The 27,822-nt window shown below is 38.6% G+C and overlaps 1 protein-coding gene across 1 annotated transcript in view; it reads left to right on the top strand.

Moving 5' to 3' along the window:
* Positions 1-27,822, top strand: part of CMYA5 (cardiomyopathy associated 5) — an 83,063-nt gene that overhangs the window by 38,239 nt on the left and 17,002 nt on the right. The window contains exons 3-9 of the mRNA XM_077759837.1: positions 950-1,045; positions 2,401-2,634; positions 4,209-4,231; positions 9,611-9,729; positions 16,649-16,798; positions 19,775-19,921; positions 20,971-21,118. Of these exons, the coding sequence (XP_077615963.1) occupies positions 950-1,045; positions 2,401-2,634; positions 4,209-4,231; positions 9,611-9,729; positions 16,649-16,798; positions 19,775-19,921; positions 20,971-21,118 (917 nt within the window). The remainder of the gene's footprint in view (positions 1-949; positions 1,046-2,400; positions 2,635-4,208; positions 4,232-9,610; positions 9,730-16,648; positions 16,799-19,774; positions 19,922-20,970; positions 21,119-27,822) is intronic.

The raw sequence follows: 27,822 nt of genomic DNA, 5'->3' as shown, positions 1-27,822 counted from the left end.
ATCTTTGAAGAAGACAGTATATAAAAATTGAAGCATTAGGGGCACCTGGGTGGCTCAGTCAGTTAAGTATCCAACTCTTGATTTTGGCTCAGGTCATGATCTCAGGGTTGTAGGATAAGCCCCAAGTCAGGCTCCATGCTGAGTGTGGAGCTTGCTTAAGATTCTCTCCCTCTCTCTCTCTCTCTCTCTGGCCCTCTTGCCCTCTTTCCCCCCCTCCCCACCTCAAATTTAAAAAAATTTGAGGCTAATGAAGTCTGGCCATTTGTATCAAGTGGATCAGGAGGGTATTATGCTAAATGAAATAAGTCAGGCAGAGAAAGACAGATACCATATGTTTTTACTCATATGTAGATCTGGAGAAACTTAATAGAAGACCATGGGGGAAAGGAGGGGGAGATGAAAAGTTACAGAGAGTGGGGGGAGCCAAACCATAAGAGACTCTTAAATACTGAGAACAAACTGAGGGTGGATGGGGATGGGAGAGAGGGTAAAGTGGATAATGGGCATTGAGGAGGGCACTTGTTGGGATGAGCACTGGGTGTTGTATGAAAACCAATTTGACAATAAATTATATTTAAAAAATAATAAAATTAAAAAAATTTTATTAAGCTTTATTAGGCTTTATTAAGAAGAAAGAATTAAAATTCATGGTTGACTGAAACAAGTATGCTTTGAATTCATGTACTTAACAAGAACTCCTTCCTCTTGTATGAGAAAATAAACTTTCTATTGCTCTCACTCACAAACTTCCTAATTGTTTATCATACAGAATTATCTACAGCCAATTTAGATGAAGCAGCAAAGAAAATTTAAAGATTGATTTATTAGTGAATGTTATATAGTAAATCTCTACCAAATGTACTAAATTTATGAGGAAATTAGAGCTTACTGGTTGAAGTTATTTTCTCAAATGTCATATACCAAGCATATCTAAAATTTTTTTCTGCAGGTACAATTAGCAGAATTTCTAGATAACTTACAAGAAAAGTCCTTGAGGATTGAAGCCTTTGTTAGTGAGATAGAATCTTTTTTTAATACCATCGAGGTAAGTTATCATATCCCTTTTACTTTGACCTGGTTTGTTCATGTCATTATAAGGAAATAATTCTGAGCCAGAACAATCTGACTTAGGGTTTGTGTGTGCATACGTAGTTAACTGTTGTTGGTTTTGTTCCATTAAAAGTGAACGTCCTCAAAGTCTTCAATCTGTGTGCAATCAGTGAAACTACTTCCTTTCCAAGGGTAAACGACTTGCCCTTAAAAACATATACACATTTATTGGGTGTTTACTATGACAGGGCAAATGCTTTGTGTGTTTTATCCGATTTAATCCTTACAATAACCATATGAAGCAGCTGTTATTAATTTGTTCCCATTTTCTAGGTAAAGAACCGAAACTTAGAGTTAAGTGTATTATTCAAGGTCATAGTAAGTTGATAGCAAGTTGAGAGCCAAAATTTAAACCCAGATCTGAGTTCTTAGTTGCTCCACTATCCTGTCTTTCACTGCTAGCTCTGCAGAAATGCTTGATGTCCAATGCCCAGGACAAATGAGTGTCTCTCATGGTACTACTATCTGTGATGAGTTCATACCCTCCTACTTGCTGGCCCATGCTCCCTCCTTAGTGGAGGAAGGGGGGACAGTGCTGCGTCCATATGCAGAAATGGCCCAGACACCCCCACTTGTCAATTAGACACGGCAGAGGGCTCCTGCAGAAGGCTGGTGCACAGGTTCCCTGTCACGAGGGCAACTCTGCATCCTAGTTTGCTTGAGAAGGGTCTGCTTAACTCCATTTGTAGATCAGCTAACACCTGCTGATTATTTCTAATGCCCACTCCCCACAACGTATCCATTTAGATGATAAATTATATGATCACTTTTAACTAGCCCCATAGTGAGAACAACTAGGTATCTGGATTTGCCAGATGGACAATAAAGTCTCTCTTACTGTGGTGGAAGCTGTCCCTCTCCTTGGAGAGCACTTGTGAATGTAGCGCCCTGTCCAATATCCCTTCTTCACACGAGGGTTTTCATGGAGTGGCAAAAATGGCACTAAATGAAGACCAGGGACCTTCATTCACTGAGACGCCATTTTCAAGTCTTATCCTGTGGGAATGCAGGTGGGCAAGCCTTCCTCACAAATACCTGTTTTTGTTTGTTTTATTAACTAAATCCTTCTAGATAATACTTCCACAGTGAATTTTATTGCAAAGCTAACTATGGCCAAGAGGCTTGGTGGGTTAGAAACTTAGACTGTACCCATAATCTAAGATTCTCTTATCAAGACACCAGAGCTCAATTCTTAAAAGGCTGGTGTTTCTCCTAAAAGAAAAGAAAAAAGACATGCACTTCTTGTTTCATTCAGAAGTGGGTTTTCTTTTTGTTTTATTTGTTTTTTAGGAAAACTGTAGTAAAAATGAGAAAAAGTTAGAAGAACAGAATGAGGAGATGATGAAGAAAGTTCTAGCACAGTATGATGAGAAAGCCCAGAGTTTTGAGGAAGTGAAGAAAAAGAAGATGGAGTTCCTACATGACCAGATGGTCCACTTTCTGCAGAGCATGGACACGGCCAAGGACACCCTAGAGAGCATCGTGAGAGAAGCAGAGGAGCTTGATGAGACCGTTTTCCTGACTGTAAGCACCCATTAAAACAAGCCTAGACACCCTCCATCTGCTCTACGCATCCAAGTCTAGGTTTTAGAATTCAACTTTCAGTATTCCCCAAGATCATTTATATCATTCTGTATAGGGTTTATGTAATTCTGACATTTAAAAATAATTAGGATGTGCCCGATAGCTATCGAAAAGGCCCAGAAAATCCTGAAAGTCTTAACACCCGAATCCAGCTGAAGGATACATGAAAGTCAGGTGACAGCATCATCCATTCACTCTGTCACATGGATTGGTCACCTTCTAAGAGGGAAGGAAAACAGCCTGAAAGTCTTACTCATGCCATGCCTTCCCTTTGGGTTCCAGCCTGATCTCCCAGTGCCTGGCATCCTCATGCTGGCCTCTGGGCCTGTTCTCTCCATCCCTACTCCCTAATCTGAAGTGACATATCCTAGGAACCTCTGAGCCTTACCAAGTGGCTGAGAGTAACATGTCAGTACACTTTCAGCATGCAAAAGGATGACATAATGTGATACCTCTTTCAGGTAACATGTCAGTGTTTTTAAAGTGTCCTCCTGGGGACCAGATTCCTTAATTCAAACAAGTATCTTGTGGCCTGAGAGTCCCTTAGGTGATTCTCAAATTGTACCACAGAAGCAGCTCTTTGCTCTCCTAATTCCCTAGAACATTCAGTAAATTTCTGGTTCTCCACGGAACCAGGATTAACCAGGAGTAGTGTTTTCCTGGAGGACAGTCCCACACCTAATGTTATACTGGAGGAAAGCACCATCTTACAAAGAGTCTGGACTTCTCCTTCAAAGTTCCCCAGTCCTCCCAGCTCTCGAGTGAAGTCTGGAGATAGAACAAGGCAAAATGGGATAATGTTAAGCTTTGATATGGAGATACTTCCAGGCAGGACTAATTTGAGTGAGATGGACATGGCATCCTCGAAGAATGAAAATCCTTCAGTTGCTTTATGTTTACGGCAAAGCTTTAATCTTTTAAAATTAGGCACCTCTTGTGAAGTGTAATATTAAAAAAGTTCTTTGTGTTCCCTAAGAACCTTACCTTTGTTTGATGAGAATATTTTCTCTCTAGAACAAATTGGAAAAAAGAAAGCTTTGCTTTCTGGTTATGAAAGTAATACATATCCATTTTAGAAAATTTGGAAAATACAGAAAAGCACAGAGAAGGTATCACCCAGAGATAACTACTGATTACATTTTAGGTATATATCCCACACTGAACAAATAGAAGTCCTTTTTCTTGCTTTGAAGAAGTCTATTCTGGAAGCTCAGCCATTTGTTGACGAGTAGAGAGGAGCAGTGTAAGAATTCATTGCTGGCCTTGCTTATCATGGAGAGTAGAGCAAAACTGGAAATTAAGCCCCCTCCATCCCTGCCCAGATCCCCCTACCCCTTCTGAGCACTCATTTCCTTGCTGCTAGGGGCTGTTGCCCCCCAGAGAAACAGACTGAGGGAAGCTAAAAAGTAATGCCTTTAGAACATGCATAATCTTAAGTCCCTAGGTTGGTTTTGTTGTTAATTAGTTTCTCTCTCTCTCTCTCTCTCTCTCTCTCTCTCTCATTACCTCATAAGTCGTTTGAGGAAATCAATGAAAGGTATATAAAACATGGCACATTGTAGTGGTGACTGAAAATAGCATGACTGTATGTTTTATTTTTAATATTTTGATGCTTTCTAGAAAATAAGCTGCCAATTAAACAATACATACTTTGACTGAGCTACTGAATTTTCACTTTTAGACACAGTGCTTTTAAAAGCTAAATGACAGCTTTGAAAGAATATTGCATGTGCTTTAGTTAAATAACAATTATCATAATGTAGATTTTTAACTGCTTCCTTGAGATGTATTCTGTATTTTCAGCCTAATCTGGACCATCTTTATTGTCATTGCATATAGAACATTTTGTAGATACTTAGACTTACTGGTTAAATATGAGCATTGAAAGAATCATTCATTTTTGCTTTGAGTAATTTTATGATTTATATAATCTTAATGGAATGTTCTCTCATTTCCTTTCTCGTTCTTTCAAATGATAGGCATGCATTTATCTTCTCTTTTGCTCAGCTAATCTAAATGAATCTTCCTCTTTTGATTGTGTTTTGTCTTTGTTACTGCTGTTAACACTCAGTCTAAGGGAAATTTGTCATTATTTTAAAAGGCAAAACACTTAACAAGAAACTAGAAAATGTCTATAAAAACACATACCATTAGATCTGTGTTTATCTTTTGGAGCATCTGATAATGAAATGCTCATATTGACCTGACACATTTTCCCTTTTGCCCCAGAGCAAGACCTGAGGACTTTCCTACTAGTTGAGCCTAATGTTCTTATCATTTCTACTCCTTTGATGTACATTTTTTAAAATTGTGAATTTGGTTGAGTTTACTTCAGTGGCAAATTGCAGAAGAGCATAAAGCAAAATAAAAACACTGTGTTTGTGTTATATTAAAACATAGAAATCTGATTTTTTTTTTAGATAATGAAAACTGCACAGATGATTCCTGTTCACCTTTAAGAACAATCTAGTTAACAGAATATTGCTAATATGTTTTAAGAAAAGAACTTGTATGTAAATATTGGCATTATTCAATAAGGGCTTTATTATAATGGCTCTGTCATAAATCAAATTACCCAGGAAGCTTTAAAAGTGCTGACCCCTGAATCGTACTTCTTGCCATCCTGCTTTAATTGGTCTGGGATATGGCCTGGGCATTTTTGAAGCTTCTGAAGTGATTGTAATGGGCAGACAGGGTTGAGAACATCTGGTGTATAATAGCCTGTCCTCCAGCGTGGTGGTTCCACAAATATGCCATGCCCAAATTACCTGTGCGGTTTGTTAAAGGAAAGGCCCTGGAGTCCCACCCCAGATCCACTACAGGAGGAGCCAGGGTGGAATGACCGGCCTGCATGGTTACCAGTTCTCACACAGGAGTCTGAGGCACACCCTCATACCCAGATCTTATTTCCAGTTTTCTTCATTTTAAAAAAAGTATACACTTCTCTAAGTATTATTGAATTTTGTCTACAAAGTATATGTGTTTTTATATTGTACTGCCATTTCATATACACTGGACACTGTAGATGCATTATTTGCTTATTGATATTTTATCTCCTCACAGAACATGCTGATTGCCACGAAAGTTTGGTGAATACAAAATAGTAAAATGCTTTTACCTTCAAAAATGCTACAGTACATTTTTATTTTTCTAAATGTTAGGATGTTAACTTGCTGATGTGAATTGGCATCTATTTAATTCTAAATACCAGTTCTTTGGTTTTGTGCTTGAACTTGTTCATCTGTGTGTCATTTTAATTAAATTCTTTTCATTGTCCAATTGACAATGAATTAATCTTTGCTACAGCTGCATGCCACCTAAAGGAGAATACACTTGGGTAACTGTTCTTTTTCTGGAAGAAAAAAGACAACAAAATTTGGGATTTGTTGAAAAAACATGAGCAATTAATGAAAGTCCTTTTTAGACATGCATATGGGTGCGCGGGTACATGCACACACATACAATGGTGAAGTTTGATTATGTCACCAGAAAGAAAGCTGTCACGTCCTCAACACAACTTCTGCCTCAAAGCCTCAGTGTTATTTTGGTGTTCTTTGCCTTGAGAAGTGCTTATTATCCAGCTGTTTTTTTTTTTTTTTACCCTTGTTGTTTCTTCTCCCTGCCTTCATAGATATCTCTAAAGGCAGTGCTTGTATATTAAATTATTTTTCTCAACACTGAACTTAAATTAAGGAATGCTGTCAAGCATATTTAGACTCAATATTTGCATATTTTGAAAAACACATTTGCTTAGAAAATGCTGGTCTGTTAAGAAGATACATTTTTTTCCCCTCTCTTTCCGGTTTGCTTGTTTGTGTTACAATAATGAAAAAGAAGGAGAAACCCAACCATTGTAGGACCTGCCTTTAAAAAGATGCTCTCTCCGAAATAAGTCAGGCAGAGAAGGACAAATATCATATGTTTGCACGTATAGGAGGATTAGGAGGAACTTGACGGAGGAACAAGGGGGAGAAGAAGGGCGGAAATGGTGGGGGAAAGGGAGAGAGGCAAACCATGAGAGACTCTTGAATGCTGACAAAAACTGAGGACTGATGGATGTGGGGGGAGGGGGGGATGGGCATGGAGGAGGACACTTGTGGGGATGAGCACTGAGTGTTATGTGGAAACTAACTTGACAATAAACTATTAAAAAAAAAAAAAAGATGCTCTCTCGCCCTTTCATATACTAATGTTAAAATTGAACAGGGCAGTGTGTAAGGGAAAACTCAAACATTTCATTTGTGGTATCTACAACCAGAACTTTTGTGTTGCAGGAAGTCTCCCATGTAGTAGTCAATTACACGCCTTGACTAGGCTCGGAGTATGTGCTAGTCAGCACTGTTCATTAATTCAGAATCTGTCATCTCCACCCTCTGCCTCCCCAAAGCCTTCTCTTAGGCCTGTGGTGTCTTCTCTCACCCAGAGCATTGTGGGATGCTCCCAATCCACTTCACTACCCCTCAAGTCGGCATATTTGCTCTGATCTTTTCTCAGATTCATGCTGGGATATTCTTCTGAACTTCTCTTGTGAAAACACTTCTGTGGTTCTCTTTGCCTTATGAGATAAAATGGAAACTCTTGGTAAATATGAAAGGCTTTTCACAATCAAGCCACAAACCACCTTTCCATTTGTTCTCTGTCTCTGTTTCCTGGTTCTCAAGGTAGCCCCCGGGGCCCATCTGTCCCCTGAGATGTGTGGCATCTTTCACAGCCCTTTGCCTTTATTCAAGCTGTTCTTCTGTCCACAACACCCTCCTTCCTTTCCCACCTCAGAAACTCCTGTTCATTCTTTGAGACTAGGCACAAATGTCACCTCCTCTTTGAAGCCCCTCCTGGAACCATCTCTTCTAAAATCAGATGATAGTGTATTTTATTATTTTATTATTCCTAGCACTAGTAAGCATAGTGGACACTCCTTAAATATTTCAGTTATATTTTATAATCTTTTCACCTCACACTGATTAAAGCATTTTACCAGACCTGAGATCCTGATATTCTCACCAAATGAAAATATCCTCTATTCAATCCAAATTCACTTGTCAAATCCCTACTGTGTGCCAAGTAACACAGTAGAGTATAGTGGTGAAGAAAACAAAGTCCTTTCCTGCACGTAGATTACATTCTCGTGAAATAGAAGGACAAAAACAAATAGGTTGTGATAAGTTTGAGGAGGTAAAATTCAAAGAATAAAGGATATTAGGGATAGGTTGTGCTGTGTGAGTAGTGTACTCAGGGCTGGCCTCTCTGAGGAGCTGACATTTGAACAGAGATCTAGTGAGGAAGGAGCCATATAATATTTAGGAGAAGAAAGTTCCAATAGCAAGTGCAAAGTCTCAGAGGTGGATCTGTGCTACCCAAACCAAAGTTCACAATAATGAAGCCAATGGAGTTCCTCGAATCTGGCTTAATTGCTGGATTATACTTCTAGTCCTCTGTGAGTGGGATGTACAGAGGAGAACACCGAACCAAATTTAGGGCCTCTTATTCTAAAGTGGAACACCTTTGCAGTCTCTTCTTCCTCTTTTCCTCTCTTCGGAATCAGCCTGTTTTATTTTTGTTTGTTTCATTTTTTTTTTTTTTTAAACCCAGGTTGTACCTGGATACACATGCTAAGAGTTGGGGCGCCTGGGTGGCTCGGTTGGCTAAGCGGCCAACTTCAGCTCAGATCATGATCTCACAGTTTGTGGGTTTGAACCCCACGTCAGGCTCTGTGCTGACAGTTCAGAGCCTGGAGTCTGCTTTGGATTCTGTGTCTCCGTCTCTCTCTGACCCTCCCCTGCTCAGACTCTGTGTGTGTGTCTCTCTCTCTTTTAAAAATAAATAAACGTTAAAAATTAAAAAAAAAAAAAATGCTTAGCATCCCTCCTAAGAGGGTCTTAAGTATATAAAAGCTGTTGACTTATAAACTGTGGTTTGTTTACTCTTTTAAGAATTTATAGGGGATGAGGCACCTGGGTGGCTCAGTCGGTTAAGCGTCTGACTTCAGCTCAGGTCATGATCTCATGGTTTGTGGGTTTGAGCCCCGAGTCGGGCTCTGTGCTGACAGCCAGCTCAGAGCGTGGAGCCTCCTTCGGATTCTGTGTCTCCCTCTCTCTCTGACCCTCCCCTGCTCATGCTGTCTCTCTCTCTCTCTCTCTCAGAAAGAAAGAAAACATTAAAAAAAATAATAAAAGAATTAATAGGGGCAGCTGAGTGGCTCAGTTGATTGAGCATCCGACTTCAGGTCAGGTCTTGATCTCATGGTTGGCTGGTGAATTCCAGCCCCATGTTAGGCTATGTGCTGACTGCTCAGAGCCTAGAGCCTGTTCCAGATTCTGTGTGTGTCTCTCTCTCTCTGTCCCTCCCCCACTTGTGCTGTCTCTCTCTCTCAAAATAGTAAACATTAAAAAACACTTTTTTTAATGTACAGACTTTATCCTCCTTGACTGCTGTATCCCCAGTACCAGAACACTGCCTAGTACATAGTAGGTGAACATAGTTTTTGAAAAACTAAATAACTAGAAGCATAATAGTGAGGGTTGAGAACAAGAGCATCAAAGAGTATGTGAATTTCCAGAAGGGCTGTCAAGCTTCATATCCTTCAGGAAATAAGGAAAACATAATCATTAGAAAATAGTAATTTTTAGGACTAACCTTATAGGTGCAAAATTGAGACTGTATAACTTGATAGAATCTATCTGGATTTGGGAATATAGGCATGCAATTTCTAATCTTAACCTGTTACAACCAAAGAATCCCAAGAATAAATAGATTTTAGACATATATTTTCTAGACTTTGAAACAGTTTAACTCCCTTTTAGATACAATGCCTCAAAGAACCACCACCACCACCACTGACTTCATTTTAAACAATTATTTTCATTTTGCATGTCAGTAATTTCTTGACTTACGTAGAATTGTTTTCCTCCTCTGGTAGGTTGCTTTCTGCAATGGAGAACACTGCTTCTTTAGAGAAAATGCCTGCTGCTTTTTCACTGTTTGAACATTATGATGACAGCTCAGCGAGAAGTGACCAGATGTTAAAACAAGTGGCTGGTAGGAATTTTAATATATTAATTACCTTGATGAAATTTGGCAGTTATTCCTTGTTTATTTTGTAAAGGTTTTTTTTATATATAAATATAGTTGACAATGCTATATTAGTGTCAGGTGTACAACGTAATGATTCAAAAATTCTGCACATTAAGCATTGTGCACCCGGGTAAATGTATTATGGTCTGTCACCACGCAAAATTATTACAGTGTTATTGACTATTTTCCCTGTGTTATACTTCTCATCTCTGTGACTTATTTAGTTTATAAGTAGAAGCCTATACCTCTTAATCTCCTTTACATATTTCACTCATTCCCCCCAACTCCCCTCCCTTCTGGCAACCACCAGTTCCTCTTTATGATTCTATTTCTGTTTTTGTTTCTTTATTCATTTGTTCTGTTTTTTAGATTCCACACATAGATGAAATTATATAGTATTTGTTTTTCGCTGTTAGACTTACTTCACGTAACATAAAATTTTCTAGGCCCATCCATGTTGTTGCAAATGAAAAGATTCTGCTCTTTTTTGTGGCTGAGTAATATTCCATTATATGTAAATCACATTCCATATATATATATCACATTTTCTTTATCCATTCATCTGTCAATGAACAGTTAAATTGCTTCTGTGATGGCTGTTGTAAATAATGCTGCAATAAACATAGGGGTGCATATCTAGTTTCGTATTACTGTTTGTGTTTTCTTTGGGTAAATACTCAACAGTGGAATTCCTGCATTGTATGGTATTTCTGTTTTTAATTTTTTGAGGAACCTCCATACTGTTTTCCACAGTGGCTGAGCCCACTTACATTCCTACCAACAGTGCACACCAATATCCACCATCTCCACATTCTCACCAATACCAATACCTTTTCTTGTCTTTTTGAGTCTAGCCATTCTGACCAGTGTAAGGTGATATCTCATTGTGATTTTGATTTGCAGCTTCCTGATGATGAGTGATATTGAACATTTTTTCATTTGCCTGTTGGCCTTCTGTATGTCTTTGGAAAAATGTCTCTTCAAGTCTTCTGCCCATTTTTTAATTGAGTTATTTGTGGGGTTTTTTGATGTTGAATTGTGTAAGTTCTTTCTATACTTTGAATATTAACCCCTTGTATATATCATTTGCAAATATCCTTTCCCATTCAGTAGGTTGCCTTTTTGTTTTATTGATTATTTCCTTCATTGTGCAAAAGCTTTTCATTTTGGTACAATCTCAATAGTTTATATTTGCTTTACAGTTTTTGTATGTAAGGAAATATATCTGGAAAAAACCATCTTAGTTGTAAAAATTTAAAGCTAGATTCTGAATCAAATATAAGACTAGCATACCATTTCAGTTATAATCTGCATTTCCATTTGAACTTTTGTGACTGTCTTGAAATATCGAGGAGATAGGAAGAAGTAGCGATGGAACCAAAGGGTCTCATCTTTTTTTTTTTCCTCTTTGTAAAACAGGATTTCTCTCTCTATCTTCTAGAGATTATTTGCTTCACTCCAGCAGTTAGGTATGGAAGGAAAAATAAATCAAATATTTTCATATGTGTTGAACAGATTTTTTGTTATGAGTGGTTTTTTTCTCTTCAACTGAGTTTCTTCCCCCACCCCCCCTTTTTTTTTTCATACTAAACAGATTAGAGAACTACCAGCTCAGCATCATGCTCTGTGGCCAGGAGCCTCCTACTCAGCTGTCAGAAGCATCATGCCGCTCTTCAAAATATTTTTTAATGTGCTATTTTAACAAACAAGACAATGAAACTTATTTAGATTTCTCAAAGCTGCTGTGTTTCAGTGAAGTTACCGAGTTTTCACTTACTGTAAAATGTACTCAGCTATCTTCCTTAAAAGATGCTATATTCCGTCCAGACCACCTTAAAAGACAACTGATGTTTTTAGATTGACAATTAATTTTCATTCCCATAGGAAGAATTTTAGTTTAGCAACTAGTAAAAAGCTTTTTATGTGTCCTTTAGAAAGACTAAAAACCCATCAATCTTATAGAAAGTGCAAAATTCAGTCATTTATCCTAATAAATTTTATCTATAAATGTGTCAAAACGAAAAGGTGGTTTTTTTGGTAGAGTCTTTAAGAGGCATTTAAATAGAGCAGCTAACTGTTGGTGTGGATATAAATTGGTACAGCCACTGTGGACAACAGTATGGAGATTCCTCAAAAAATTAGAAATAGAGCTACCTTATGACCCAGCAATTACACTACTAGGTATTTATCCAAAGGATATAAAAATGCTGATTTGAAGGGATACAATGCACTCCAATGTTTAGCAGCACTATTGGCAATAGCCAAATTATGGAAAGAGACCAACTGTCCATTGATTGATGAACAAATAAAGAATATGTGAGATATATTTATATTATTCAGTGATGAAAAAGAATGAATGAAATCTTGCCATTTGCAACAATATGGATGGAGCATAATGCTAAGTGAAATAAGTCAGTCAGAGAAAGATAAATATCATACGATTTCATTCATATGTGGAATTTAAGAAATAAAACAGATGAGCATAGGGGAAAGGAAGGAAAATAAGATAAAAACAGAGAGGGAGGCAAACCATAAGAGACTCTTAAATATGGAGAACAAGCTGGAGGGGTGGTGGGGCGGTGGGCTAAATGGGTGATGGGTATTAAGGAGGCCACTTGTTGGGATGAGCACTGAGAGTGTTTTATGTAAGTGATGACTCACTAAACTCTACACCTGAATCCATTACTACCCTATATGTTAACTAACTTGGATTTAAATTAAAAAAATATTTAGAGCAGTGATTGGAAACTAAGAAATTCTGGTTAACAAAGTAGATCATTTGCTTTTAAGGGATTCATTAAATGCTGCTATTCATTTAGAAGGATAAAATCTTTTGAATATCTGATAGGCAATGAGAGGACATTTTATGTATTTTAGAGACCACAGGGTTAAACTGTTACAAAGTGTTAATGATTTATTCAGAAATAAGGCAAGTGGCAGTTCCAGCCATTTTGAGCTGTTTATAGAGACTGATTTCTGAGAAGAAAATGCCATGCATGCATGGCGTGTCAGCTTCATAGAACTGGAGCCCAGAATGTTGACTTGCCGCTAAATAGTTTTTGCTCATTTGTGACAGTGAGCCCTCTCAGATGTAAAATCCTTGCCTGGTACCTGAAAAGTTAATCTGATCATTCCCTAAACCAATCAGATATACTAAGGACAGGATGTGACTTTTCTACTGAGAAATGGAACAGTCCCTAACACTTATTCCACACTTAACATGATGCTGCACCCGGGGAGACTGTTAAGCATATCCTGTCATCCAGTCTCATGACTAGATTTTGTTATTATTTCCATTTGACAGATGAGGAAACAGAGGAGACAGAAAAATGTCTCTCATGGGGCGCCTGGGTGGCTTAGTCGGTTAAGCGTCTGACTTTCGCTTAGGTCATGATCTCGCGGTTCGTGGGTTCGAGCCCCGCGTCGGGCTCTGTGCTGACTGCCAGCTTAGAGCCTGGAGCCTGTTTCCGAGTCTGTGTCTCCCTCTCTCTCTGACCCTCCCCTGTTCATGCTGTCTCTCTCTATCCTAGAAATTAAAAAAAAAAATGTCTCTCGTATTGCCCTAGATATACAGCTACTTGGGGGGTAGGGGGAGCACTTTGGCTTCAGGGTCTTCATATTTGAACCACTTCTCCACCGCAAAGAGGTGGAGTGCACTGCTGTAACAGGAAAGAAAACCAGAGATTAGTGACATATAACATAAAATTTAGCATCTTAACCACTTTGAAGTGTACACTTCAGTAGTATTATGTACATTCACATCCTGCATAACCATCACCATTATCCATCTCCCAAATTCTTTTCATCTGGCAAAACTGAAACTCTGTACCTATGGAACACCACCTCCCGGTTCCCCAGCTCCCCAGCCACTGGCAACCACCATCCACTCCTTGTCTCTATGAATTTAACTACTCTATATCCGTTGTATAACTAGAATCATATAGTATTTGTCTTTTTGTGATTCACTTATTTCATTTACCATCATGTCCTTAAGGTTCATCCATGTGTCAGAATGTCCTTCCTTTTCAAGGCTGAATAATATTGTATTTTATTGTGTTGTGCTGTGTTGTGTTGTGTTGTATATTTATACTGCATTTTGCTTATCCATTCACCCATTGATGTCCACTTGGGTTGTTTCCAGGTTTTGACTGTTGTGAATAATATTGCTGTCCTGGGAAGAGCTAGATGGAGTGGGAATCGGCATCTGGCCACACAGGTCCTAAAGTCCAAGTTGATCTGATGCTTAACTTGCTGAGTGGGACAGCTTTTTAGGGGCACACTCCATCAGAAGGAGGGAATCCATGTGGTGGTTTCTCTGCCCAATTTCTTAGCCTCCAATAAAGAAGCCTTAAAATCTCATTTTGTATTTTTTTTTTGGCATTAACTGCTGTGCAAGTTTATTCCTATAGCAGTGTAAATAGAGTTGCTGATACATGAAATCTAAGTCTCTAATATTCTGCCACATAGGAATTGTAAGTCCAGCCATTGTCATTTGATTATATCAATGAAATATTCTTTTTTTAAATGTGCTTTGAAAAGTAACGTGTTGTTTCCGTGTTTTTGAAAAAAGATATTTTAACTGTAATAATTTGGGGGGAAGCAACACTGAGGTCCAAAATCACTCCTAACCTACACACTTTGCTTAATTCTCTACAACTACTTTAAAATTTGATGATTTGGGGGGAGTAAATATCACTTTTTAATTTTTTAAAGCTACCTGAGAGAGAGATTTTTGAAAACATGTTACCATTTTTATTATCTTATTTATTATTTTTTAAATGTTTTATTTTTGAAAGAGAGACAGACAGAACAGCAGTGGGGGAGGGGTGGAGAGAGAGGGAGACACAGAATCTGAAGCAGGCTCCAGGCTTTGAGCTGTTAGCACAGAGCTCGACACAGGCCTTGAACTTACAAACCATGAGATTATGACCTGAGCCGAAGTTGGATGCTTAACTGACTGAGCCATCCAGGCGCCCCCATGTTGTGAATTTAAAAGCAGATATAGCTCAATGTAAAATTCATAGGAAAAAGAAAGGGAGATTTTTATTGTTCGTGCCTCAAGGAGTTCTCCTACACTGTTTCAAAGGTGATTGACAGTAGTTGAAGAATTCTGCCTGGCTTTTCAGTAAACCTAGGCAACATGAAAATTTACTGAACTACATTTATCTGGATGGACTCCTTAAGAATGTGACACTGATTTCCTGCTGGGAAGACAAACAGGAAAGTCAAAGACAGTGTATGGGTCTCTGAACCATTATCATTCTTTGGGGAGGTGCTCTGCCGGGCAGGCTTCTGAGTTTATCAAGCAGCCTACTCAGCAGGTCTTACCTCTGTAGTCCCTCTGTGATATACTGGATGATGGATCTTCAGTTCAACTTGCATCTTCACGAGCTTCCTGCCTTCTTCCCTCCATTGTCTGTGCTGCCGTCAAGGCCTTTTTGCCTTTTGAAAATTTAGCACTGGTTATGTGTGAGAGAATCTGCTAAGTACTTAATGTGTATATGCTGGTTACAATTAACCTGGAAGGGAATGGTATTATTATTGTTGTTGCTTCCCCATTTTAAAGATGGGGGAACTGAAGCTAAGATAATATAGCTAGTGAGTGAGGGATCTGGCATTTAACCTCAGGCTCTACTTTGAAGCCCATGAACTTGCTCACCCGTTTATCTTACTTCTCATTCTTCATAATTCTGTATTTCTTCAGCTCTTTATCTCTTTATCGAATCTTCAGTTTGCCTCTTTTTGTTCCATTCCTTAGACTATTTTTTTTTCTCATTTTTACATTTTTGTTGAACTAACCTTTGTTTTCTTTTCCTTCAGTGTTGACTTTTAATAAAGTAATCTCATAAGATTTGGCTCATAGTATTTCAGTAAGCTTATCTCTCAGGAAATGTTGACTAAAAAAAAACCACAAAAACAAATTTAAAAGCATGATATCTTTTCAACTATAGGAATAACCTTCTCCTCTAATTTGTAAAATATGGTCATTGCTTTTGTATCTCAAAATTTTGGAAGAGAATTGCATTGGAGCTTTATTTATGGTGTTGTATATACCGTTAATGTTCAATATGCATAATGTAAACTTTTTAAATCTCAGTGAAAACACTTGAGAATAGTGTCTGAATTTAAAATTCAGAATAACAGAGTCATATTAGAGATCTACACCTTATCTTTGAATTAGGTAATAGGGCACTTTTTCTCCTATGTAATTTTAATATTTTAATTTTTTATTTTTTNCAAGATCATGACCTAAGCGAAAGTCGGACGCTTAACCGACTAAGCCACCCAGGCGCCCCATGTTTAATTTTTTTAAAAATGTGTAGGTATCATCACATTGGAAAGAGAAAATAGGATATAATTTCAGAAAGTGTATTTTGATATTTTATTCATACAAGTCTTTTTTCTTTTTTGATCATGTAGCAGCTGAATCTAAAAAGGATTTTATTTATATCTATTGTGAATATAGACTCTATTTATGTAGAGGATACAACATTGGTTAGGTAGCAAAGCAACTGAAGTTTTTGTTTTGAAGGAAAACCAAATCTAACGTGTATACATTTTATTACTCTGAATATAGGACCACAGAGGAGTATTTTCAAGTGATCGCATTTTGGTCTATTTTTATTTCTACGTGGATATAAGCACACATATACAAATGCATAGAAAGCATTTTGGAGGGATACACCCTAAAATATCACAGTGGTTGCCTCCAGTGAAAGTCCTTGGGGTGGGGGTGCTGAGAATGAGGGAGCCCTTCCCCTTTTACTCCATGTATTCCTGTATTGTTTGAATTCTTTTTAACAAGCATAAGTGACTTGTAAAAGGAAAAAAAATCAATCAGTGAAAACAGTATTAGTGATAATAAATCTTGCTTATATTCCAGTTCCACAGCCTCCTAGATTAGAACCTCAGGAACCAAATTCTGCCACTAGCACAACAATTGCAGTTTACTGGAGCATGAACAAGGAAGATGTCGTCGACTCATTCCAGGTTTACTGCATGGAAGAGCCACAAGATGACCAAGAAGTGAACGGTAGGATCCTGAACACAGATACAGCCGCATATGTTCATTTCTGCATCTTAATGTGAAGTACTTAAAGATAACCTTGTTACGACTCATTCCACAAAGCATTTATAGCCACATATAGAAACAACAACAAGCCAACAACCATATAAACAAAATAAAACATATAAGCAAAAATTGGAAGTTAGAATCAAGAAAAAGAAAATGCATCATAATGGACAACATGAATCTTGTAATTGAGATTCAGATTTGGCTTTGAGTTCATGGGATAACAGGAGCAACTAAGAGATTCTCATGTTTGGACTGGAAGTAACATACCAGCATTGCAGGGAGAACAAGTCCCTTTCATTACTTGAGTCTAAAAGATAGTACCATTTTGCAGGGGAGAAATGAGCTGCATACAGGACAGTGTCCTCCATAATAATTGTAACACAAAGGTAGTATTGGAATGTCATGGTTGGCAGTTTCTCAGATCTACCTTGATAAAAGCAGCAAACAAACCATAAAGGTTAATTCAAACTTCACAATTCTCGAGGCAGGGGCTTTGAAAAGTGTAGTTTCTTCGTGTCCTCAATTAATATGCAGATAGAAGTGAAAATGCTTAGTAGGGCAAATGTATGACACATCTTTAGTTGAGCCTCTGTAAATCTCCGTTCAGTAGGACGTCTTTTTTTATTTTCAATGTTTTTTCTTTTTTTTTTTTTTTTTTTTGAGAGAGAGCAGGGGAGGGGCAGAGGGAGAGGGAGACACAAAATCCAAAGCAGGCTCCAGGCCCTGAGCTGTCAGCACAGAGCCCAATGAGGAGCTCGAACCCAGGAACCATGAGATCATGACCTGAACCAAAGTGAGATGCTCACCAACTGAGCCACCCAGGTGCCCCTGTTCAGTAGGACTTCTAATAAGACCTAGAAGCCAGACACTTTGATTTTGTCCTTCCCAATGAAACAGAGCTGGGTGTGCTGGTATTCTGTATTGGTTGTTGAAAACAGACCCACATGTTTTGGGAAACAGAGGAGCAGACGACAGGACAGACATGCCATTCCAAAACTCAGGAGCCCAAGTTGTAACGTGGAATGAATTTTTTTTTAAAATTTATTTCTGAGAGAGAGAGAGAGAGACAGCATGAGCAGGGGAGGGTCAGAGAGAGAGGGAGACACAGAATCTGAAACAGGCTCTAGGCTCTGAGCTAGCTGTCAGCAGAGAGCCCGATGTGGGGCTCGAACCCACGAACTGTGAGATCATGACCTGAGCCGAAGTTGGCCACCCAACCGAATGAGCCACCCACGTGCCCCGAGGAATGAATTTTATTATGTTTTGCTGTTACCAAGATTTAAGTCTTTTGAGATGTCACGTGATACTTACTTAAATTAGAAAAAAGCTTCAAAAAAATTTATAAAAGCAACCATAGACATAGTGTGAAGTTGTGTAAGTTTATCAGTTAAGGACTTTTTATTTTGCTGGTAACCTACGACCATATACAATACAAGGTAAATGCTATTATCCGCATTTGCACATAAGAAAACTGATGTGAGGTGAAGTAATTTGCCCAAGGTCACACAACTTCTATATGACAGGGGTAGGCTTCAAGCACAAACCTTTGAGACTCCAAAGCTTATGTTTTTGTCTGCTTGTCTCTGGGTTTGTCTTGTTACACCATACTTCCTCTTCCTCCATATCTAGCTGCATATGTCATGATATGTCATGGACCTTCATGGCTCTTCAAGACTCCTCTTAGGAACAATCTATTGATTGCCTGAAGTGCTTTCTTTTTTCTTAGTGATTCACCTCCCGGCCTGCCCCAGCCCCCAAACACCTGTCCTGTGTCTCATTCATTCACCTCCTTGAAATCTGCTGATGCCCGTTAGCTAATCTGGTGATCTATACTGTGATTCCATGCTCTGTGTGGGGTCTCTGGCAACATATGTGTGTTGTTAAAAGAAGTACTGGGGCAACAGGACTCAGCCGGAGAGGATGATTCCACTGAAAACTGTAGCTACAGTTTCTAGGATGTGGGGGAAATGTTTTTCAATGTATGAGTCCTTACAAGATTCTTTAAACCAAACTTACTGTCCAGAAAGAAGAGCTCAATGGGACAGAAAGATGCATTAAAGAAACAGTTGAAAAGCTCCTAAATTTCCTTTAAAAGTGAATGACCTGGGCTTCTTAACTGGTTGAGTTCTGAACATGTGATTTTCAAGAGTAATAAGGGAAGGTAACTAAAATGATCATGGCTAATTTAAAAAAGAAAATAATTCTATTTAAAGGAGAAAAACATTTCAGTAAGAATAATCACACTGGCCCAAAAGGGCAGGTATTTTCATAACGGTATTGAGTAATAATACTACCAAAATACTGAGAGTAAAATGAGTTAAGAAATTTTAGGAAATGTCTTAATTGACCAGGTTACTTTTTAGAATAGTTTATGACCTATCAAAGCTTTTTAAGCATTTCTATAAATTGTGGACCTGTCTAGTTGGAAGGATTCTGGAATTCATGAGAAGGAACCAGGCTTTGAAACTTTGAAAGTCATACTGAATACTAAAATTGTTTACTAATTTGGGAAGATGCTTTATAACATCATAAATTTAGAAAACATGGGGTTGTTCTTATTTTATTACACACTCTCCTAAAATACTGGCATTGCTTCTTAAGAATTTTTTGAGAATGTATTACTGAGATTTAAGCTAACATAAACTATGCAATTTTAGTATTTGCTATTGAAATGCATTACTTAAGTTGTGGCAGATGAAGCTCATATCTTACTAATATGCTATTATTTTCTGGTAAGAAAATGTAATACTGCATCATTCTAGCTTGCTCTTGTTTTCTTAGGTATCTGAAAGTACTAGCTATCACCAAATGATATCTGTTAAATTTATCAGTTTGAATTTTCCACTGAAAATAGTAGACCAATTCTTCCAGTAGCTATCATTTACAATTAACTTTAGAAGACACCTTAAAGTTTTTAATTGTGTTTTATTCTAGAGTTGGTAGAAGAATACAGATTGACAGTGAAAGAAAGCTACTGCATTTTTGAAGACCTGGAACCTGACCGTTGCTATCAAGTGTGGGTAATGGCTGTGAACTTCACTGGATGTAGCCTGCCTAGTGAAAGGGCAATTTTTAGAACAGGTAAAGAGATGTTAAGGGGGTGTTGGGAGACAGTATTCAATTCTTCACAGATTATTAAGATCAACTAATAAGCATTTATTAAGCACCTATTGTATGCTGGGTGTTGTGCAGTGCCAAGTATACAATGATAAATAAAACTGTGTTCCTGTTCTCAAGAAGCTTGCAGTCAAGTGGTAGAGATAAAAACAAAAAACAAAAACCAACAAAACAGAAGATCATAAAAAAATTGTGATAAGGGTCATGATCTAGTTATATACAAGTTATGAAAACACTCCAGAGGAATACCCAAGAGAGCCCGGGGAAGGGGCAGATCAGGAATGCCTTCTTCGAATTGATGCCTGAATGGAATCCTTTGAAGGATCAGTTAAAGGAGTGTATTCCATTTGGGGAAAATATCTGAGCAGAGGCATCAAGATAAGAAAAAGTATAGAGTGTGCAGGGCACTACAAGAAGTTTGTCATTACTTCTTTGGCGTAAAAGAAAGGAGAAGAAAGACATGAGGTGAGAAAGGCTAGTGTATGGGGGCCATGTTTGCTAAGGTAAGAAGATTTGGCTTCATCGTATAGGTACTAGGAACCCCAAAAGGTTTTACAGCTATGATATTCAACTGGGAATGCGTCCCCATGATGAAATCTTTTCACTGAGGGCTGCTGTAGGTGTGGCAAAAGCCAAGTTTGCATCACCTTTAAGATCATTGTAACTACTTCAGAAGAAGAAATGACTCACTCCCACCATTTTATCCTTTCTTCTTGCCTCCTAAAATAAATATTTATTGAGTACCTACTGAAGGCAAGATCATGGCTAGCTTTTGTATGAAGAAAGAAAGACACGACTCTTTGTTGTTATTTGCTTAAAGATGTATATTGGAAGGCAGAGGTGGGAAGGAGACTTTTCACTATATACATTTTTATATCTTTTGGGCTTTCAACCAAGAATGTGTTTTTTAATCAAATATTAAAACGAAACCATTCTCAAGCACTCTTCCCAGGGTACCAGGGAAACAGAGCTGATGTTGAGTGTTCCATGATTACTTTCGTTCTCTTTCGCAGCACCCTCCACCCCTGTAATCCGCACTGAGGACTGTACCGTGTGCTGGAACACGGCCACCATTCGGTGGCGGCCTGCCAACCCAGAGGCCACTGAGACCTACACTCTGGAGTATTGCAGACAGCCCTCTCCTGAGGGCGAGGGCCTTAGGTAAGGATCTTCCCCACGGGGAGAGCCCAGGTTGCCTGGAACTCAGCTCAAGGTCCTAACCTAACTGAGCTTCTGCACACAGAAGGGGAAGAGCTTCCTAACATCCTGCTGAGCTCATTAAGCTGTTGACTTGATTTGCAACTCCATCACTATGTTCGTCAACGAACTCCAAGTTTGTAATAAAACACATGCTACAATGCAGAATAATAACTCCCTTGTAAGAAAAATGTATGCAAAATTTAATAAGATAGAACATTCTTTGAGGTATATTTAACTTGAGTCGTTAGACAGGATTTATGCATACTTCATGCACTTTTTAGTATTTATATCAGAATAGATACACCTAACTCAGGAAACTAATAGTGAGCTTGTATATAATGTAAATCTGTGTCTCCATGATATATTGGTAATATAAAGGAGCTAATTATATATATATACATACCTGCCTCTCCAAGAGCAGAAAGCATCTAAAGAGATTTTTCCAGGAAAAAAAAAAAGGGAAACTTTCTCATTAAACTTACAAAACTTTAAATTTGTCGATAAAGGGCTGTGTATCCTGGGGGCATTTGGTAAATGTTAATTTATTTACTGAGATGGTGATTTCTTAGCCTCCAATCCATTGTAGTAGAGCAACTTCACATTCCATGATGTGTCTTCAGATCATTATTATTAATGTTCATATTTTAATAGAGACATTTTAGCTTGTTTTTATTTATTTTTAAAAAATGTTTATTTTTGAGGGGGGCACAAATTGGGGAGGGGCAGAGGGATAGGGGGACAGAGGATCAGAAGTAGGCTCTGCACTGTCAGCAGTGAGCCTAATGTGGGACCTGAACTCACAAACTGTGAGATCATGACTTAAGCCAGTCAGATGCTCAACTGACTGAGTCACCAAGGCACCCCTAGCTTGGTTTTAAAACATAGTTTACTGAAATATACTACCTTGGTAGGATATAAAACTTTGAAATAATGGTATGAAATTCAACTACTTTTTAATAAAATGTATTGTTTAAGCTCTTGATTATCTACATGATCAATCAACAACTATTTATTTAGTTATATGAGGTTTCACATGACTGAATAGTAATTATAGTTTTAGGTGAAGACAGGCTTCACAAAATAATGATCAAAGAATGAATTCACATTGAGTGGGGTGTGCAGGGATGGGATGTAGGCATTTCAGCAGAAGTGAGAACATAGTAAATGTACAAAACACAGCATCTCCGTTAATGTGCCAACTGCTGGATGGCAGGCTTCAATAATCAGCAAATAGAAGAGAGGTGAACTCTGACCACAATAGAGTGGCAGAAGGGGAAAGAGAGAGAGAGAGAGGAAAGGAGGGAGAGAAAGAGACAGAGACAGAGAGATTATAACTGATTTTATTGAGCATTTACTATGTGCCAGCCACTGTCCTTACCTTATTTAATTCTCATAAGAACTGAGAGAGATCAGACTCTTTGAGAGGGTACTTAGCTAGTGAGTAACAATCAATATTCAAACCCCATTTTATAAGCTTTCAAAGTCTAAGCTGCTAATACCTGTTTAATGTCACTTAGGGGAGTCCTGGACCTTCTCCACAAAAAGCCTGTGGTGTCATGAGAACCCTCTATCAGCAGTCCCGAAGTCTCTGGCAACGTCTCCCACTGTTCTCCCCCATCAGTTAGGAAAACCCAGTTCTTTCTGAGGCAACATCAGACTGTTAAGGAGTGCTCTGAAATGACTCATCCTTGTTATGGCATTGGTCCCCAGCTGGTATTTGCATAAATAATAGCAGCACAGTTGGATTCTTAAATCAGCAGGGGTCTGGAAATCCTGAGACCTAGTAGCGATTGCCCTAAGGGAACTGTGATGTCATCTCATAAATGTGGCTACAGGGAGAAGGGAAAGGGGGGGAGTGTTGGAGAAATGGCATCCATTGAGGGTCTCAGCATGCCAGGAACTATGCTAAATCTCATTCAACCCTCACAAAAATCCTAGGAGGGAGGTGAGGTGATGAACACCATTAAATGAGATTCACAAAAGTTAAATAATTTGGCCAAGGTATTGAATGGTGGAGTGAGAATTTGGAGTCAGGATTCAAACTCAAATCTGTCTTATTCTCTCCACTAGTTCTAAAACTTGTATTATTATATAGACTGAGTTCGCATACCTCAACTGCCTAACAACAGGGAGTTATTATGTATCCAGAGTTTCCTTTGTTATATGAAAATTATAGATATAAAGAGAGAATGCACTGTCATTATTCAAAACTTCTTTGACCAATGTTTTTCTTCTCCCTGATCATCCTGGGGGCCACAAAACAAAACAAAACAAAAATCAAAATGTTCATTTAGTATCAACAATGAATACTACATTCCAAACAAATCCTTCTATCAAAGCTAAAGAAGCCAGTGACAGTTCCATCTGTAAGAAGATAATGGCCACCCACAAATTTTATTAAGACAAAAGTTGAGCTAATTGAAACATAAGGCTTGTCATTAGTTTATTCTGTTTGAGACTTTACCAGTGGGTTTGTTTTAATTTTTCTTGTTAAAAGAGAGCATCTGAGAAGCTGGATAAGCAGAAGTTCCTGGTAGTTAAAAAAGAGTACAGGGATCCTTTGTTATTGAATGGATATAGTCCAGCAATTTTAAAGTGAAGGGAAATTCCACATGCAGAGCCTTGTTGATAGCTTGGAGCTGTTTTGGAGATGGAGCTGTTTTCCAATTAGGTGCTAAAAGATTCCTCAGTGCCAGGAGGTGGAATGGTATGTCCAGTCCACAACCCAGGGCTGACTCTCCAACCTCTGGGTCCCTGCTGAGTCTGACAAAAAAATAACTTCTTGAAGCAAGCACAAATTTGTTGGCCACAAATCACTACCTTGTTCATTTGCTAAGTCTATTGCTGATATACCATATTAGGGACATCCCTCATCAATAAAAGAGTCCTCAGTGTCTTAAACCCCAGGTTGGCATCAAGAGACTGAAATAACTCATTTTTAATCTTAGAGGCCCAGAGCTGCAAAACTCATTTGTATTTCTTTTGGTTCTCCAATTTAAGAGTTGAAAGAGAAGGAAAAGTGGCCATGTGCCTTAGTCTTTTGACTATCTGGTGCTTACAACTGCCTTGAAAGTATTCTTTACAAGGTCTGATGTATCAAAACTATAAACATTACCAACTATTTAACTATAATCTGTATTGTTCTATCTCTAAGATAACAACTGTACACAGCTAGTCAGATGGTAGATTGATAAACTTAAATGTTTATCACCTCTAGTCAAATTGCAAACAATCCCTACTGTTCCATTCTATTAGAACCAGATTCTTCACTTCGGTTTTCTGCACAGCAGTACATAATTAGAGTTATTTTGTGTCTTGGAAAGAACAACAAGCCAAGAGTTATCTCATCCCACTTACCTGTTGGCTCCATGAAGGAATCATGTCGATTTGCAGCCTCAGTATCTGGGACACTATCTGGCATATTGTCGCTACTCAATAAATATGTGTTACCTGAATGGGTTGATATCAATTAGCACTGAACACATAATACTGACACCAACAAGAAAAGTTAGGCTGGATTTGAGCATAGTCTCTTATTCAAAATGGGAACAAAATAACCTGTGCCTAAACGTGGGCAGAATGGTGAATGAATTAATTTTAGTGCTTGGGTGCTTAGCCAGGAGGATCAGTCTAGTCCATGGAATGGAAACTATTTAATGGATTGCTCATAGAGTATGACATTTATAATCTTGTTTAACCATTGGTCACCTTTCATTGGTTCTGGGTTCTATCCAAAAGCCTTATGCTAAACCAGATCCAAAAATTGATACAGAGGTCACTGCTGGGGAGTAAGTGGGATCAACGACTACTTTTTGATGTGGTGTGTTTAACTGGGTAAGGATGGGGAACTTATCTCTGTAGATATTCAATAAAGGTCTGTTAAATGAATGAATGAATGAGGGGTATAGCCAAACTCCTTTTGGCCTTGCCACCCTCAAGTCATCTAGATGGCTGAGTCTCTGATAAAGTAGAGAGGGAGGACTAAACTGACCTGAGGACTATATGAGTCCACATCTCTTTCTTACCCCCAACTCCTGAAAAGACAGATGGCCTTAAAGGTTCTGGTCTGGAGTAGGAAGAGAAGTTGAAAGGAAATGAAAAGAATGGAGAAAAGGGTGAGTTACATGAACATACATGCACATAGGGAGGGTATTAATTACCCTTTAGACTGGGGAATCTGATTTTTGTTGCCAGAACAGAAAGACATGCATCTTCAGACCTGCATTCATTCTCCCAGTATCATGGCCTTTAAATGTTCCAATTTAAGATCAAAGGTGCTGTGTGAACTCTTATGGTGAGTGTTTGAATGGAGTGAACCTACTGAGCCCCCCAGTTCCATGCAGTGGTGGTATCCGAAATAGCCAAGCAATTGCCTCCATTCCATAATCCTCACAGAAAAACATTTGCATATTTTTGTGTGTGGGCACCATGGCTGGGTCCCAGCAGTCAGCCCCTGTTGGGATTGGGGGGTGGGTGGGAGTGACAATCCCCGGCTTGTGTGTGGAGGCTGAGGAAGCTCCTACTCACCCTTTCCTGTTTTTCTTTGAATGCTCTCCTCAGGTTGGGTGGGCTCAAAACACTTTCAAAAATTTTCCACCGCTCGGCTGTTTCCTCAGCTGTTCTGTCTCTCCTGTGTGGAGAGAAGTCAGCAGAACTGTGGGTGGAGGAGGGAAAACTGAGAGAAATATAGTACAGGGATTAGCTGTGTGGGCTGTTCAGAGAGAAGCTGTGTACTGAATGACAAATCTGTGAGACTCAATACACCACAAAAGTAGTTAGTAGTGAACTTCCTGTCCCCTCCCTCACTGCCCTGGCTGAGGCTGTAGGGTGGGGAGACCCTCCCTGGGCCCCCCTTCCCAGAAGCATCCCTGGGTGCTGGGGCTTTAAACTCACGTTCCTCCTGCTTCCAGCATTCAGGACCACACGTGGTGGGACAGGAACAGAATTGTCTGTCATAGTTGGGTTTCCCAGCTGGGGACAGCTGCTGCTCTTTCTGTATAATAAGGACAAACAAGAGTGAGTTTTCTAATAAACTTAGTACCTAAGCAGGAGATGAAGAATCCCAGCATTTCTTTCTTTAAAAAAAAAAAAAAAACCACAACAACAACAACAAAAAAACGGTGTACTAAATTTTCAGCTGGATGGATGGTGGACAAAGGTCAACAGCAAATGATTTGACCTTCACGACTTGTGGGCAGAGGAGGCAGTTATTCCTGCCCCCTGCTTGCTTCACAGGGTGATAGGAGGATCATTGACATGAATGGGCCAAAATTCATTGAGTATTTAAGAGCTAATGGCCAATCTTTATATGGTATTGTTTTCCTGATCCAGGTAATACCCCTCAGCAGGGAGCATTTGGGAGACTGAGTTATAGGATGATTCCCACCCTGTTACTCAGGATTCTTGACATTTAGCTTTTCCTAAAAGAAATCTTTCTTCCCAAATGAATCTAATTAACTTGGATCATTTACAATCCTATACACCTCCTAGTTGTATAGTAAAACCTCAATCAATGAAAACCCAGACTGCTCTTTCACTTCTACCTTATGTTCTGTCAATTTCCAAAAGGATTCAAGTTGTTCACTACAAAAGACCTAGATATAATAGAACCACTGGAAACAATTCTACAAGAACAAGAGCCAGATCATGCAGGGGTGAGGAGATTGTATCAGAATGTACAGGTTAAGAACAGTAGCTCAATGAAACATAAAATTTAAATCTGAACTTCCTGGTAGCTAAGGTGAAAACAGGAGAGGGGGAGGGAGACAGCAAGAGGGGGAAAGAAAGAGATTACATAACTCATCTTTTTATAAAAAGGAAGCATAACATTTCACTAAGAGACAATTATATTTCTTGACATTCAGCTCTAAGATGAATTTTTCATGTAGATCTTTATATAAGGGCTATTGAACAAGATAATAGTGATTGTCTTCAAGAGCAGTTTTACAAAAGTTGCAAAAACATTGCCGATGTAATCATTTTTTAAACTGGATCTGAAAGTGTAATGTTAAGTCACCATTCCAGGCAGGCAGTGCTATAGGGACGTCAAGTAATTGTCTACACATGGAGGCTTGCAGTGGTTAAGGAAAGCGTAGAGAATCCAGAGGAATGGATGTTACTAGACTCCTGAGCTTCTCTGCCTGAAATAGAAATGCTATCATTTAGGCTTTGGAGGGGAACTACAGAGAAAACAAAACTCCAGGATCCTTCTGCTGGAATCCTTTGGCTCACTTAGATTTTTGTGAGAAATCTAATTACAGGAGAGCCTGAATCCCAAGGTTGGCAGTGTTCAGCCCTACTGTTTCTACACTATTATGAATAGTGATGTTTAGTTAACACTGAATCTCATAATGTCCTCATTTATCAAAAGAAAAAATGATCCTGTTCTAAAATTTTTATTTTACCAAGTTTTTTTTAAAAAAGGAAACAAAAATCAATATATAAGGAATTTTCTTCTTAATCCTGGATTTAACTTAAGTTTTCCATCTTAAAACAGAACGTTCCATGTTTACAGGTAGTTAAGGTTTTTAAAATGGCTTCTAACAGCAAAAGTTAGTACTTGCATTTACTGTTGCTTATGTTCTAAGGGATTTTTCTTTTTCCTATTTCTCCCTTCCATCCCTTCTCACCTCAGTCTATCTTATGAGTATGTTTTCCAAACTTAA

The sequence above is a fragment of the Crocuta crocuta genome, unplaced genomic scaffold (genome assembly GCF_008692635.1).
Source record: "Crocuta crocuta isolate KB4526 unplaced genomic scaffold, BGI_CrCroc_1.0 scaffold162, whole genome shotgun sequence".
Lineage (NCBI taxonomy): Eukaryota > Metazoa > Chordata > Mammalia > Carnivora > Hyaenidae > Crocuta > Crocuta crocuta.
The sequence above is the reverse complement of the archived record's forward strand: the minus strand, read 5'-3'. Positions and strand labels throughout refer to the sequence as shown.